The sequence below is a fragment of the Oncorhynchus mykiss genome, chromosome 2, assembly GCF_057628025.1.
Source record: "Oncorhynchus mykiss isolate SJ-2025 chromosome 2, ASM5762802v1, whole genome shotgun sequence".
Lineage (NCBI taxonomy): Eukaryota > Metazoa > Chordata > Actinopteri > Salmoniformes > Salmonidae > Oncorhynchus > Oncorhynchus mykiss.
In genome coordinates this window covers 85,998,531-86,012,434 of record NC_143023.1, presented here as the reverse complement: position 1 = coordinate 86,012,434, position 13,904 = coordinate 85,998,531, and the positions used below count along the sequence as shown (strand labels likewise).

At 41.8% G+C, this 13,904-nt stretch overlaps 1 protein-coding gene across 6 annotated transcripts in view; it reads left to right on the top strand.

Annotated features, from left to right (window-relative positions):
• The window catches only part of ccnd2a (cyclin D2, a), a 276,544-nt gene extending 264,043 nt beyond the window's left edge, over positions 1-12,501 (top strand). For all 6 annotated transcript variants that reach the window (XM_090211002.1, XM_090211016.1, XM_090211008.1 and 3 more), the window contains 2 exons: positions 1,075-1,223; positions 7,984-12,501. In XM_090211002.1, the coding sequence (XP_090067128.1) occupies positions 1,075-1,223; positions 7,984-8,160 (326 nt within the window). In that variant the 3' untranslated portion in view covers positions 8,161-12,501. The remainder of the gene's footprint in view (positions 1-1,074; positions 1,224-7,983) is intronic.
• Positions 12,502-13,904: the final 1,403 nt, after the last annotated feature.

The following is a 13,904-nucleotide window of genomic DNA, read 5'->3' as shown; positions in this document are numbered from 1 at the left end:
TTTAATTAGGTTTTATTTACTGCAGTGTCTATTAATTGTCCAAACTCATGGTTACTTTCCCACTCTATATTGCAATAGTATTTTCACAAATGCCTTAACTATACGTAATTGCAAAACATTCTAAGAATTGATGAAAATGTGAAAATGACCACATCTAAGTGGTCACTCCATGGGGTGTATATGAACAGATTTTAATATTCTTTCATGTTGCTAAAATGCTGTCAGTTCCACTTTAAAGGAATCTTTGTTTAGTATAACAGGCTTTTAAAATGCAATATTGGTGCACCATTTCCACTTAAAATATCAAAGGGATGTAAAAGGCACTCTTTTCGTGTAACAACCCAGAAGGAGTCTTAACCTAGGACTTTTTAAAATCTTTTCCTCTCCCTCTCTGCCAGTGGCCTTCCTGGTGGCCAGTGGCCTGTTCACAAGCTATCTTATTTGCATTATGAATGACAGTGAGGGGAGCTAACAAGGTTATTGGTCTTTGAGACGCACGCCTGCGACCACACGTGGAAAAGGACCTACAGCAGTGAGCATTGGCAGAGGGACTGTGGCTCTTTATTCCACCCTTTCCAAGCGCTATGGGGCTTTTTTCAGACAGCACACGGTTTACTCAGGAGCTGGAAGAAAAGGGGCCGGACCGGGAGGTTGACTGGGACAGGGGGGTAGAGGGGCAGCGGGGTGGAAGGGTTTGCCTTTCAGCTCCTTTACAAGCCAAGTGAACCCTCATTACCCAGGGTCCTGGTCATTAGTGGGAGCCAGTGCTAAAGGCGATTATTTATGACCACCAGATTAGCCTATCAGATTGTCTCTAGGGGGAACGTGTCTGTCTGTACCCCTATTGTGTCAATTGTGAACTTAAGAAAACTATTCACATCTCACTCACTAAATGTAGTGGCCTTTGCTGGCTCACCTGGAGTGTTTGTGGTGTATATCTCTGGATGAGTTGGTATATGTAAATGAGTTTTAACTATATATATTATATATACTGTATATAGTGTGTCCTCCATTACAGCCATGTCGTCTTAGAAAGTCATATGACTTTTTAGCATGTTTTTTGTCCTCCCACAGACTTCAATTTCACAATGTACCCCCCATCGATGATCGCCACGGGCAGTGTTGGAGCGGCTATCTGTGGGCTTCAGCTGGACTCGGGTGACCAGTCTCAGTGGGGGGACAGTCTTACAGACCTGCTGGCCAAAATCACAAACACAGAAGTGGTGAGTGACCTGTCTTTCTGGTCAATTCTGACTTGAGAGAGAACTCCTTCAAATGTTTTTTTCTGGTTATTTTCTCAGCCTAATCAGTATGAGTAAGAGCAGAGGTTGACGTCTACACAGAATCTTTCTCAGAAGCATTATTCATTTAGGTATATCTGAGTACCTACACTTGCAGTAAAGTTCATTTAAAATATTTGAGTCAAGGCCTGTATGTGAGTCAGTCAGCCTATCTGGAAAAACCAGCCCATACAGAAATACCTCAACCACTGATTATGATTTGATAGACAGCATTTGACTGGGTCTGTCAATCTAAATGTAGCTCAATGTCTCTTTTCCAACCCTTCCATAGTTCCCTACTGCCCTGTGGCAGTATATTCCACCTAACATTTGCGTGGAGCTGCTATGCAAAGGTAGTGAAATATCATCCTGTGATCCTGTGAATCCAGGTTAGTTTCCCACAGCCCAGTCAGCATCCCAGGGCCTTGCAGGTCCCCGACATAAAATATCTGTTAATCCAGGCAGAAAGTGGTGCTCAAATGCAAACTGAGGAAGCAGAGCCAGGCCAGGCGGCCCCTCTGTGTGGTTCTGGGGGTAGAGCAGTGCCGTGGAGGTGGAGGGGTGCTCAGCTCAGTCCAAACACAGGCAGGCAGGCTGGGCCACAGCTGGCTCCCACACCTGGCTTTCATCAGGAGGGGAGCAGGGGTGGGGTAGGTGAAGGAGCACGGGTGTACAGGGGGGTGGTAATAGTGCTATCATTTTAAAATTCCCTGGTGGCAGGCGCTAACCTCCATTCTGTTGGTAGCTTCCTTGGTCATGTGCATTCCTCCTCGTTTGAGGCAGGACTGTGTGACCTGAGGGCTTCCTGGCCTGACCAGAGTCCTTTGACCTGTAAGGACAGTCGACCCTGCTGTGGCTGGCGGGGAGAGGAGACCTGGGGGCATGAGGGTGGGGGGCTGAGGCTGCCTGAGCTGCATTGGCCTCTGTTCTGGCTCTCTCCTGCTAAACTTACTGCCAGACAGAGCAAGAGACAGACTCCGAGCTTCACAAAGCCTGTCCCGCTGTGGGTGAGGATATGAGAGGAGGAGGAGAGGTGGGAGAAAGCTGTTGAAGTGTGAAAAGGGACACCAGGGGAGCATAGCCAGTATCCCGCCTCACTTGTGATGGTTACCCCCTCTCGCTCTCATGCCCCATAATGCATCTCTGCTGGAGAGGCTCCCTCCCCTGTGTGTGGTGTGTGACGTCGTGCTCCATAGCCGATAAACAACAAATGGCTGGCCTGAGCAGCACAGGCCCTCTGCTACAGTAAACTTGCCTGCCAGAGCAGAATTTTTGTGAAGAGGATGCTTGATGATTACTTCCCACCGGGCGAAAACTGGTTGAATCGGTGTTGTTTCCATGTCATTTCAACAGAAAAAATCAACAGAAAAATCTTTGTTGACATTGAATCAACATGGAAAACTGATTGGATTTGCTAAAAGTCGTCAACAACAAGGGAATTTTGTCATTTTTTTCCACAAAACTTTTAATCTAAATCCAAATACATTTTTTTGTTGATTTCACATTGTATTCACGTTAGTTGATAACTCAACCAAATGTAAATCAAAACTAGATGTTGAAATGACATCTGTGCCCAGTGGGTTAGTACTGCTCTGTCTATTTTCTCGCTATAAAATCAAAAGAGGAATTGGTGTGTCATTTCACACTTACCCTTCCTGGAAAAGGAAGGGTAAGTGTGAAAGGCCGTCATTGTAAATAAGAATTTGTTCTTAACTGACTTGTCTAGTTAAATATAGGTTTAATAAAATTGTAATAATGAATTACAAAAATTCCAAGCTCAGCCACTTAATGTCAATCCCACACCTAATGGCTACAACCACCTAAATTATATCAGTTTGAACGCAGTCGTCGATTTGGAAACAGAGTGAAACAGAGTGTGAGAGTATACACATATTTGGTTTGATGCTCCGGCTGGGGAGTTGGCACAGAGCTGGGATGGAGATGGCCAGGCAAAATATGAAGTAAAGTAAACTCTTGCCAGCCCGGCTGCTGATGCCAACACCAACCCCTGGCATCCCGCTGGCATATTTGGTATCCAGAGTGTGTGGTTTTCAGAGAGGACATGTGATAGGGCCAAGTCACCGTCTCACGCCGCCCCGGGGAATGTGTATATAGCCTTAGATACACCTGGTGTGGCACAGAGAGTGGTCAGTCAGGTACAGCAGCCCGGTCAGTGAGCCTTCAGGCCAAGCCATGATGGGAGAGGCTTGCGCTGAGGAAGAATTAAAACTTTGTTACTAGGAGGTTTCGATTGGTTGTGATTCCTGTAAGACCAAAGGGATTCTCTGTTGCTGGGCTACTGTTGGTTGTTTGCTGCTTCTGTTTTGATTCTCAACATCCAAGAAGCCAAAAGCATTGCCAGCGAAAGGTAGGACGATAGAAAGTGGATTGACATAAAAAGTAATGTAGCTCATCAAATGTGAAACCTTCCATTGAAGCTAAATGCGCAGAAGGTCCTTCGCTGTTATAACACAGAGCAGGCTGAAACAGGAAGAGAGGAAGGGGCTAGAAGACTGTTTCCACGTTTTTGTCTGCTTTGCTTGGCAAGCTTACACTCTCACTCTCTCCAGTTCATCTTTACTCTCGGAGTAGCTCACAGGACACCAGATACACACACGCCCCTGTCCTCCACACCCCCTTCATTCCTCCCCTGACCCGCTCTCCCTTTTCTTCCCTTCCTGCATCCCTCCACTCATCATCCACCCCTCCTTACTCACATTGAGATCTTCTTTTAGCCAAAGTTGTTTCTAATTTCATCTGGAAGTTTAGTCTATTGAACAATGATGTGTGTAATAATCTGGGTGTAACACAGAAATATAGCCAAAGGGAATGGTATAGCTCCTTGTGATGCTCAAACATGACATTGCTCAAAGCAGAGAGAGACACATCACATTTGAGCTCACATTGAGCTTGTGTACATGGGGTCATGGGTTGCTCTGACCACCTCCAGGGTATGGCATGATCCCCCTCCTAAACACAGACGCACATGAACACTTGCACACACTCGCGCACACACACTGACAGACCATGCTGTCTGCACAGAGTAGCACTGCCGTGTGGTACAGTAGTTAAAAAATTCCATGGTTTTGTCTGTCTGCTCAACTTCCTTCTTGAGGCTCTATGATGTCACAATGGATGCAGTGTTTGTCTTGTGGTTACTCCTCATACTGTTGATTGAATTGTCAAAATAATTGTAATACATTTTTATTTATTTGGGTAGAGTTTTTAAGATGTAAGAGTGGGGGAATGGGGACTCAGGATTGGATACAACATTCCCAAATTTCATTCCCAGTGTATTCCAAGTGCTGCCTTCTGTAGTATCTAAGTACCAAAAACCCTATCTGAAAACCATATTGGTGTTTTCAATAGTCATATTGAAGCCATTAAAGGTTCTCAAATTAAGCCTGTGGGCCTTGGCATGGGATCCAAACTGAAGTTATGAAGAGCAGCGTACAGGGGAATGTCTTTTAAGATGTTACGGCCTGCATTCTTGCGGTAAGACACTGGCAGTTCCTTTACATGTTTTGTGCTTTAGTTAATCTCAGAGGAGTAGATTTTTGGAGCACATGGCACATGTTGGTGGGAAGTTGGGGACCTCTGAAGCAGAAAATTGGGACGCTGGGCGACAGTCGTGTTTCCTCCACGTCAGCGCAGCCAGTTAGCGACCATGGGAGACGCCCTCCCTGAGGCTCCTCCACATGTTAGTGCTCTTCCAGCCCTATTCCTAGGCCCCCTAACCCTCACACAGCCTTCTCACATCTGTCCACATCCAGGGCCACTATAGGTAGAATACAGAATAAATATTGAGTTATTTAATATGAAGTGAGTCCATTTATCAGATACATTTGGCTCGTCCTCGATTGAGCCCAAATACAGAATTTGAATAATTGAATTAGTAATTAATTAATTCATTTACAGAGTAATTCACTAGGATCATATATCTAGCCTAAGTAGTGCATTTTTTATTTAGTATTCATTTCAAGGCTTTTCCTGGAGATTTTTATATTGTGACCTTTGACACGGTGACCTTTCATAACTCTGCTCAGTTCAACTCCTAAGGAGCAATTCCCATGTGATAGGCCTCTGTTCTCATTTCACCAATGCAGCAGGCAACACTTGCCCAGAAGCCATTACACAGGTTCAAACCATGGCCCATCAGGTTTAAATTAGCTGTAAATGTCGAAGGAATGTTCCCCTCCTCACAAGACTAAAGCTTCTGGCTTGGGGGCTCTCTTTCTTATTTCCCACAGCCACCCGGCTGTTCCAACAGAGCTAAGGGTGCATTACTGTTGTATACCACCAGAAGGCTGCACTGTCATACACTGCAAGCCATAAGCATAGTTATTACAGGGCACTAATATTTTAATAGTCAGATCAGAACTCTTCCTCCTGAGAGCTGAATCTTGGGGCCACAGCAGGCTGAACTACAGGATATTTCCTCTGTCCCACACCCTTTGAGGCAGATTCCTAAATCCCATTCCTGTAAAAACAAATCAGTCAGTCCTCCTCTCTTCCTTTCCTTTCCTTTCCTTTGGTCTCCTCATGTCCCACATCATCTCCCCATCGTGGCGGATACAAGGTCTGAGACGGGGAGGCTTAGGGGTGTTGAGAGGTTGCTTTCTCCAGAAGATTCTCAGGTACTTCCAGCTCTCTTTGATGCTGAAACCCAATCGGCCCGCTCTCAGGTGGATTCCCTACAGGCAGAGACTGGCTCGTTAAAAAAGCGCCACCTTTGTGTTCCCACAGGACGTGGATGTAATTAACATAGCTTAGCTTCAGTACTAGGGCAAATATACCTGTATTTTCACTGTTGTCAAGGCTACTGGTGAGTTGTGTGTGTGTGTGGGGTGTGTCTGGGGTGGGGGGTGGGTGGGGGGATGGGGGAGGTGTTCAGTGCTGGGCCCTAGTGGGCTGAGGTAATGCTTGGCCTGGTCCTAATCACCGCTCAGCCGTAGCTCTCTGTCTGTGGGGGTGGCAGTCAGGGTAGCGGTCATCCAAATTCTGCATGGGCGCTGTTCCCTTAGTAAAGCACAGTACAGTCAGGAAACTGCAGGTCTGTGTCAGTGTCACTTCTGTTTTGTCAGAGCCAATGATTTATATACATACTAGATGACTGACAGGGGGCGCTGTGTTGAAGCCACGTGACTCCATCTTGGCACTCCCCCATCGTTGTAAAATAATATTTTGGAAGCTATAGAAATGAATTTGTTAAATGTCTACATTTGTTTTTGCCACATTTATTATATTACAGACACCTTAATGCATACTTTTAAATTAAATTATGTGAGCTATATATAAAAATTGAAAAATTTTACTTTTTCCTCAAAGTATAATTTTTGGAAAGTTGTAATGTTACTGTCCCCAATATAAAAAAAATATTACTTAAATAGATATTTTTTTAATTTTTTAAAAAACATTTAATGAAAATACTGTAAAATTCCATTCATTCCTATAGAGGACTGCTTTTTCTGAGTAGTGCCAATATGGCCGACCGGTGGCTTCAAAGCCTCTCATTGGCCATTACATAGCATCAGAAATCCAGGGTTTATATACATCAGGGGTAGGCAACTATAGATTCGGAGCTGATGGTTGGGGGGACAAGTAAGTTATCCGTAGTTGGCTAGCTACCAAGCAAGGGATAAGAATGTTGCCAGCCAGTATGGCAATGGAACATTTAGAAAGAACGACTGGGTCGCATCCATATATAGAGAACAAAAAGACTGAATGACTGGGTCGCGTCTCTGGCAACTGAAACGATAGAACGATCAGCCGGCTTGGGTAGAAACCCTAAATTTGTGTTGGGACTACATCTTGTGGAAAGATACAAAAGAATGAATAAATTAATCAAAATATTTTTTTGAATGAAAATATTTCAATCGTTATTTGAATATGTTGGTAACCTGTTGTACAAAAATGATAATGCCCTTGAAGCCGGTGTTTGGAGGATATATCGGCACGGTTTCCCAACACGCGTGCCAATATATCTTCCAAACACTGGCTTCTCAAGCATTATCATTTAATTGTACACTGCAAATTGACCACAACTAAGCCTGAAAAGAGATTGTATTTTTTAAATAATAATTTTATACCTTGATTACACTGAGACAGACATGTTCACATATCTCAGATTTCCTCAATTAAACATTTTTTTTGCTTAATTCCTGGTGATTTTACAGTATTTTCTAACCAAAAAATAAACACATATATGGGGACCAAAAAAAACCCATATACATCTTTGGTCAGGGCTGGGGTTATGGATTATGGAAAGGATATGTAACCTTATCAAATATCAGGCAGGTAAGTGGCTGTGACACAATATATCAATCCAGTAATCTAGGAAATATTCCATTGTTTGCTTTGGCTGTAACTTGGAAGGTATTAAATGTATACTGACATCTCAGTAATTCCCCCCCCCCTCCTTTGTTGATAACTTCTTATACTTACTACTATGATATGTGGTTGTCATACCTCGCTATCTTAAGATGAATGCTCTAACTGTAAATTGCTCTGGATAAAAGCGTCTGCTAAATTACTCAAATGTAAATGTAAAAAAAAATGTAATATTTCTGAATGTGTATATGTAAATGCACACGTGTCATTTTCTCTGAGTCTGACTTTATTTACATGTTTATTTCCATCTCCGTGTGTACTGTGTGCACTCTTCCTATATTTATGGACATGTCTGTTTGGTTGTGTGTTGCAGGACTGTCTGAAGGAGTGTCAGGAGCAGATTGAAAGGGTCTTGGTGAGCAGCCTGCGCGAGGGGCGGCAGCAGCAACAGCAGCATCAGCAGCAGGTCCAGCATGGCCCCAGCAGTAAGACCATGGACGAGCTGGATCAGTCAAGCACCCCAACAGACGTTCGCGACATCAACTTGTGAGCCTGCAAGAAGCAGTAGCGCATCCGAAATAAGCAACAAATCAACATAAAAAAAAACAACAAAAAACAAACCACCCTTTGAAAAAAGGGCTTTTGTAGAGTTTTTGTAGAGATTTTTTATTTTATAACACAGAAACATGCGCCCATGTATTTTACGAAATCAAAGCTATTTTTAGATATAAAATAGATATCCTTTAAAAGCTCTGACTTGATACACGAAAGCTCAATGGTGCCTCAGATATACAGAAGGGAAGCCAATCATATTTTGAGTTCTGTTTTTGATTGTTTAATCACAATAAAGTTATATTGAATAAGAAACCAATAGCTAAATAAGGCTTTTTAAAAGGTAGTGGTGAGTCCATTCAAGGCTTGCATATAATGGGATCACATTTGGGGCAAGGTTTTTCTGTTTTGTTTTGGTACATGTTGGTCTGCCTGAGATAGGAGCCCCATATGGGCTACACTGACCGTGAATGGCAGGGCTCAATATGACATGGTTTGGCTGTGTGTTGGTGATAAGGGTAGCACTTTGCATGAATTGCAGAGTATTGTGCTAAGAAAGAGACAAGAAGGGTCCCAAATCCAGGGAACAGCCAAGTATATAATAGTGAATTACATTGTTATTATTATTATTAAGAAACATGTTCGTGAATGAAGAGTAATAGACGTCAATAAGCTCTTTTTGTCAGACTGCTTGTTCGTATGGGTGTGGGCATGCATCTCTGTGTGTGAGTGTTGGTGTGATTGCCGTGTGTGTGTGTGTACGCGCGCGTGTGTGTGTTGGAGCGTTATGGCTTGGCACTTGAGTGGGAAGACTAGACTGGTGATAAACTATGGAACAGGCAGGAGACAGGGATTATTTGCAGGGCATCTATGTTATATCACTGCCTTCAGTTAATATGCGTTGTCGGCCAACAAAAATCTGGGGATCTGAGTCCACTTAGTGGGTGGAGGAACGGTGAAAGGGATGGAGAGAGGGGTGGCTGTGCTCCTTCGTTTTGTCTAGAAGAGTCAGCCGTGGACCCTCTGTTTAGAAGTTTCATTTTGAGGTGTTTGCTTTTCACTGCCAACATACCAATCAAATATTGCCAGATAGCGTTTGTATTTTCATGTTATTGTTTTGTTCTTTTGGAGTTATGGAAGGAGCTTCAGGCTGCTTAGTGTCAGTAAGAAGGAGTGTGTGCCTCTCTAAGTGGTGCCCTAGTATCTCAGACGAGAGGAGAGGAGGGATCCCTGTGGTGGATGGAAGGGGTTGGGGTTGAACAGGTGTAGAAAGGGTTTGTTGCGCTGCAGAAGCAAGCTGCTGTGTAGAGGGAGGAAATGTAGGTGAGTTGCTGAAAGATACAGCAGAGGAGCCTAATGGCCTCAAATTATATCTATCAGATTTCTGCGTTTTGGGCAGATTGAGGCCACGGATGACGAATTAGGATCAATACCAGACTTTACGCTGCCAGCTCATTATTTGAGAATTAACTTTATTGGTTCATTAGAGGACAGAGAAATGTATTGGAGCAGGGGAAGATTTGTGATCATTGCATCTGTAGTCCCTCATAGTTGTTTCAACACGCCTATGATTTCAACAGCAAAGCACTTAGAAAACATGCTCCCCAAGGGACAAATGAAATGGTTACGGTGTGGGAGTCTATGGATGTTTTCTGTTTTCTTGTGATCTTTTTCTTTGATTTAATTTGTAGGGCTGGTTTCCCCACATTGAGGCCTAACACCTTACGATATGAGGACATTCCGATCTAAAAACATTCCGAAAAGTGCAAGATGAAAGGGCCATCTGACCATTTCATGTGTTTTAGCAAATAATTCATGCCAATTAAAAAAATTCTAGAGACCTTTATGATTTCAGTTTTATGATTTTGTTTTAGAAGTTATCACATTATGAAATATTTGTTATACTTGAATTTTCTATTTGATCTGCTTCACAGCAACAAAAAAAGTCACATGGGTGATGAACTATAATGAAAATGTTACCATAACATCAGATTTTTGCACATGTTCTGAGGGCAATTGAGGTTTTCTTTCAAACAAATGGAGCTAGTCTATATTCAAGGCTACCTTATTGATAGTTTTGCTCGTAGAACCTGGCCTATTGTCTATGGGGATACCCCTGTGTAGCTGTCTCTGTGTGAACCCCTCTCCTTCCGAGTGATTGCTGCTTCAGTCACTTCATTGGCATGGGGTTCAATCAGTTACCCAAAAGTCAGAATTCAACAAATTCACTTCCAAGACTGACAACAGGGTACATCGCCAACACAAGACTGACAACAGGGTACATCGCCAACACAAGGTAGCTTTCCTTTGACTCACACAAAATTCTCAATGCTACATTTAAAGGGGGCTTTGGTGTGTGTGTGCGCATGTGTGTGCTTGAGTGTTTAAATGTGTGTACGTGAGTATGTGTGTGGTAGGTAGGTATGAGGGGAAGTTGAGGATTCAGTGTTTTAGCAGGCTAATGTTTTCAAGAAACAAATCTTATAAACCAGGCCATCTTCAACCTCTCAACAAAACTAGCCCCTGTTCATCATTGCCAAGAATGTCAGCCTTTTTTTGTTTTTTGCAAGCTCTATTCTGAGCAAAGATTATGATTTGTTTAGTTTTTGGACTGTTAGGTTTGAATTTGTAAATACACCTCCTTAAAGTTGTTTGTTTTATTTTATGGGGTGTCCAGACCTAATGGAGTTTGTGGAGTGTTTGTAAGGGGTTAGATACTGTATTCCAAAGTGAAGAGAGATGGAGGTGGTGTGAAGACATCATAAAGTGTCAATATTTGTATTGAGTTATTATTATTGTCTTTTTGCGCTGCTAAAAGCTATGATTTTGTTTCATTCTTATATATAAAAAAAAAATAACATGACTTAGTTGTGATGTCACTTGAGTGTGCTGCTATTTTATAAACATTTGTATTATAATATAATTATTTTACCGCTTAAGAGATACATTCAGAATACTGAAGTAGATGGTAATAGAAGAACATGAAATAAGTATTCGACTGGAAATGTTCTTTGTACAGGTTGCTTAGATAGCATGTTTTCTTTTCATTTTGATCTATTTTGCTCTCCTTTCTCGGTCACATTCTGCAAATGCGGTATCTCTATACCTCAGGTTTACTGGACAAAAAAAAATAATATCTCAATACCTCACAACTCTACAGTTTTTAGGGAGCCTGGGAAGGGTAACAGTACAGTAGGAAGCACAGTAGTTTGTTTGTTGTGAAATGTACTGACCGTGTTGGGTGGCATACATGCAAGGCTCCCACCTGGACTTAAACCCTAGTGGATGGGACACAACAACCAGTCACCACTTCCTCGGTCAGTTTAAAGTGATACCATGTTCATTGTGGTGCTAAATGTGAGATTCATGTGACATTCATTGCAAAGACAAATGTGAAAATGTCTGAGTATATGGCTTGTACCAATTACATTGAATGTCAATAGATTTTGGTTCCTAAGCTTAATTTGATGAGCTTAGTTGATCTGGTATGTGCCAGGTTCTATTGTCTGGTAAACTTATACAAAATGGCTAAACCAATCAATCAAACACCTCACCACATACTGTATCTGACATGAGGAAGTGTGTTTCAACAGTGTGGATTTGTCTTTAGTTGTCCCCATCCACTATAAATTACATCATGTACCTCAAATGTCTGTTGCACAACCGCTGTTCAATAAACTTCTGCTTTAAAGAGTGTGACACCATATCAGTCCAATGTTATTCTCACTTCTGTTTTCTTTTTGTATGTCATTATGGTTAGTGGAGCAGATTGTGAGATGTGATTGTGAACATACAGTGAGGTGAACATTAGAGGTTGCTGTAGTCATGAAACCAAGAGGACTGGGGAGATGTTAGTGGAGTGGAGCTGAGATTGTGTGGCAGGCCGCAGTCTTGTTTTAAAAACAAAAGCTAAGATGACGGACATCATGTTTACCCCCTGCTTGAACCAAAATCTCCCATTAAGAACGTAGACAGCTTAAATCAATTGGATGGTAGACAAACAAATGAGGTGATTGTGGTTATTTCTGTTGCTTCCCCTGTATGACATCCTTTTAAACACACTCTAATCAGTCCAGTTTCAGGCAAGTAGGGGATTGCTGTCTGAGTGTGTCCTCTTACTCTGGGACCCTAAGGCACTCTTATACAGCTTGTGATGCTGTTTTTTGGGGGGGCTGGATCATGTAGGCCTAGTAAGTGAATAAGTTGGTTTCAAAGTTCTGTATTGTCAACTTCTGTTTATGATTAATCAGCTCTATATTGGTCTGTTTGAAAGGATCAGTTAAAGTGTTGTTAAGGATCAAGGCATGCTGTATGATCAATAAACTCACCATGAATGAAATCCATTGTCCCTGCTCTTTTTATGATTTTGACAAATTGCTTTATCTTACTAATAAAATCTTCTCTGACTCACTCTTTAGGGACCTTTTTATTGCAAACTGTTAAAGGCCCAGTACAGTCAAAAACGTGATTATATATATTTCCACACTATGAAGTTGGAATAATACTGCGAAATTGTGAAAAGTTATGATAATGCCATTTTTTGTGTAAGAGCTGTTTGAAAAGACCGCCTGAAATGTCAGCATGTTTTGGTGGGATGGAGCGTTGGCCTGCCTGGCGACATCACCAGGCAATATAAGTTAATAGACCAATAAAAGAGAGTTTTGAACCTCTCTGCCAATAATAGATGGTTTTCAGGTTAAATATCCCTCCTATTAGGCTTGTCCAATTAGGTCACGTAGACCACTCCCAGACAGTCTTAACTAAATTCTTGATTGAGAAATTGCTTTTCTGTTTCTTTTTGACTATTTATATTGACAAAAACAACAGTAATGTACTTAATTGTTACCCAGAAATGATTTTATATTTAAATACCAAGGTCTGCATTGGGCCTTTAAAGCAACACATTTTTTAAGCAGATAAAAACATGGTTCACAGGATGAGTTGGATAACAAAGCAGGCACTCTATCATGTCGGAATTCTCTCTTCAAACCTCTTTCCGCTCAGATCCCGTTAGCAGATGCACAAATCTGAGGACATCTGGCTATCCACTGACGTGATGGGATCATTCTCGCTAATTTTTCAGAATAAAAGCCTGAAACTATGTCTAAAGACTGTTCACACCTTGTGGAAGCCATGGGGAAAGGAATCTGGTTGATATCCCTTTAAATGGAGGATAAGCTTGCAATGGAAAGAGTAGTTTCAGAAAAACAACACTTCCTGGATGATTTTTCCTCAGGTTTTCGCCTGCAATATCAGTTCTGTTATACTCACGGACAATATTTTGACAGTTTTGGAAACTTTAGAGTGTTTTCTTTCCTAATTATATGCATATTCTAGCTTCTGGGCCTGAGGAATAGGCAGTTTACTTTGGGCACGTTTTTCATCCAAACATTAAAATACTGCCCCCTAGTCTATGTGCAATCATGAGTCTAAATACAAAATCTGGATTGAATCTGATGTATGGTTCATAAGTAGAAGATGGTTTTGAGCATTAGCGTTACATATGCAAAGAATAAGTTATTAATAGTTCCCTTGTTTAAAAAAAGTATTAATTTAAAAAAAATCGGTGTGCTTCATCTTAGATACGTCCATGATAGCAATGACAAGATGATAGGCCAATGTGAAGTGGATTTAGAAAGGATTTAAATGGACACGTAAAATCTGATTTCCTGATTTATTAATAACTCAGCCATCTCTTAATCAATCCCGGTTTGCGTAGCTTGGATTTATGGTTCATGAGAA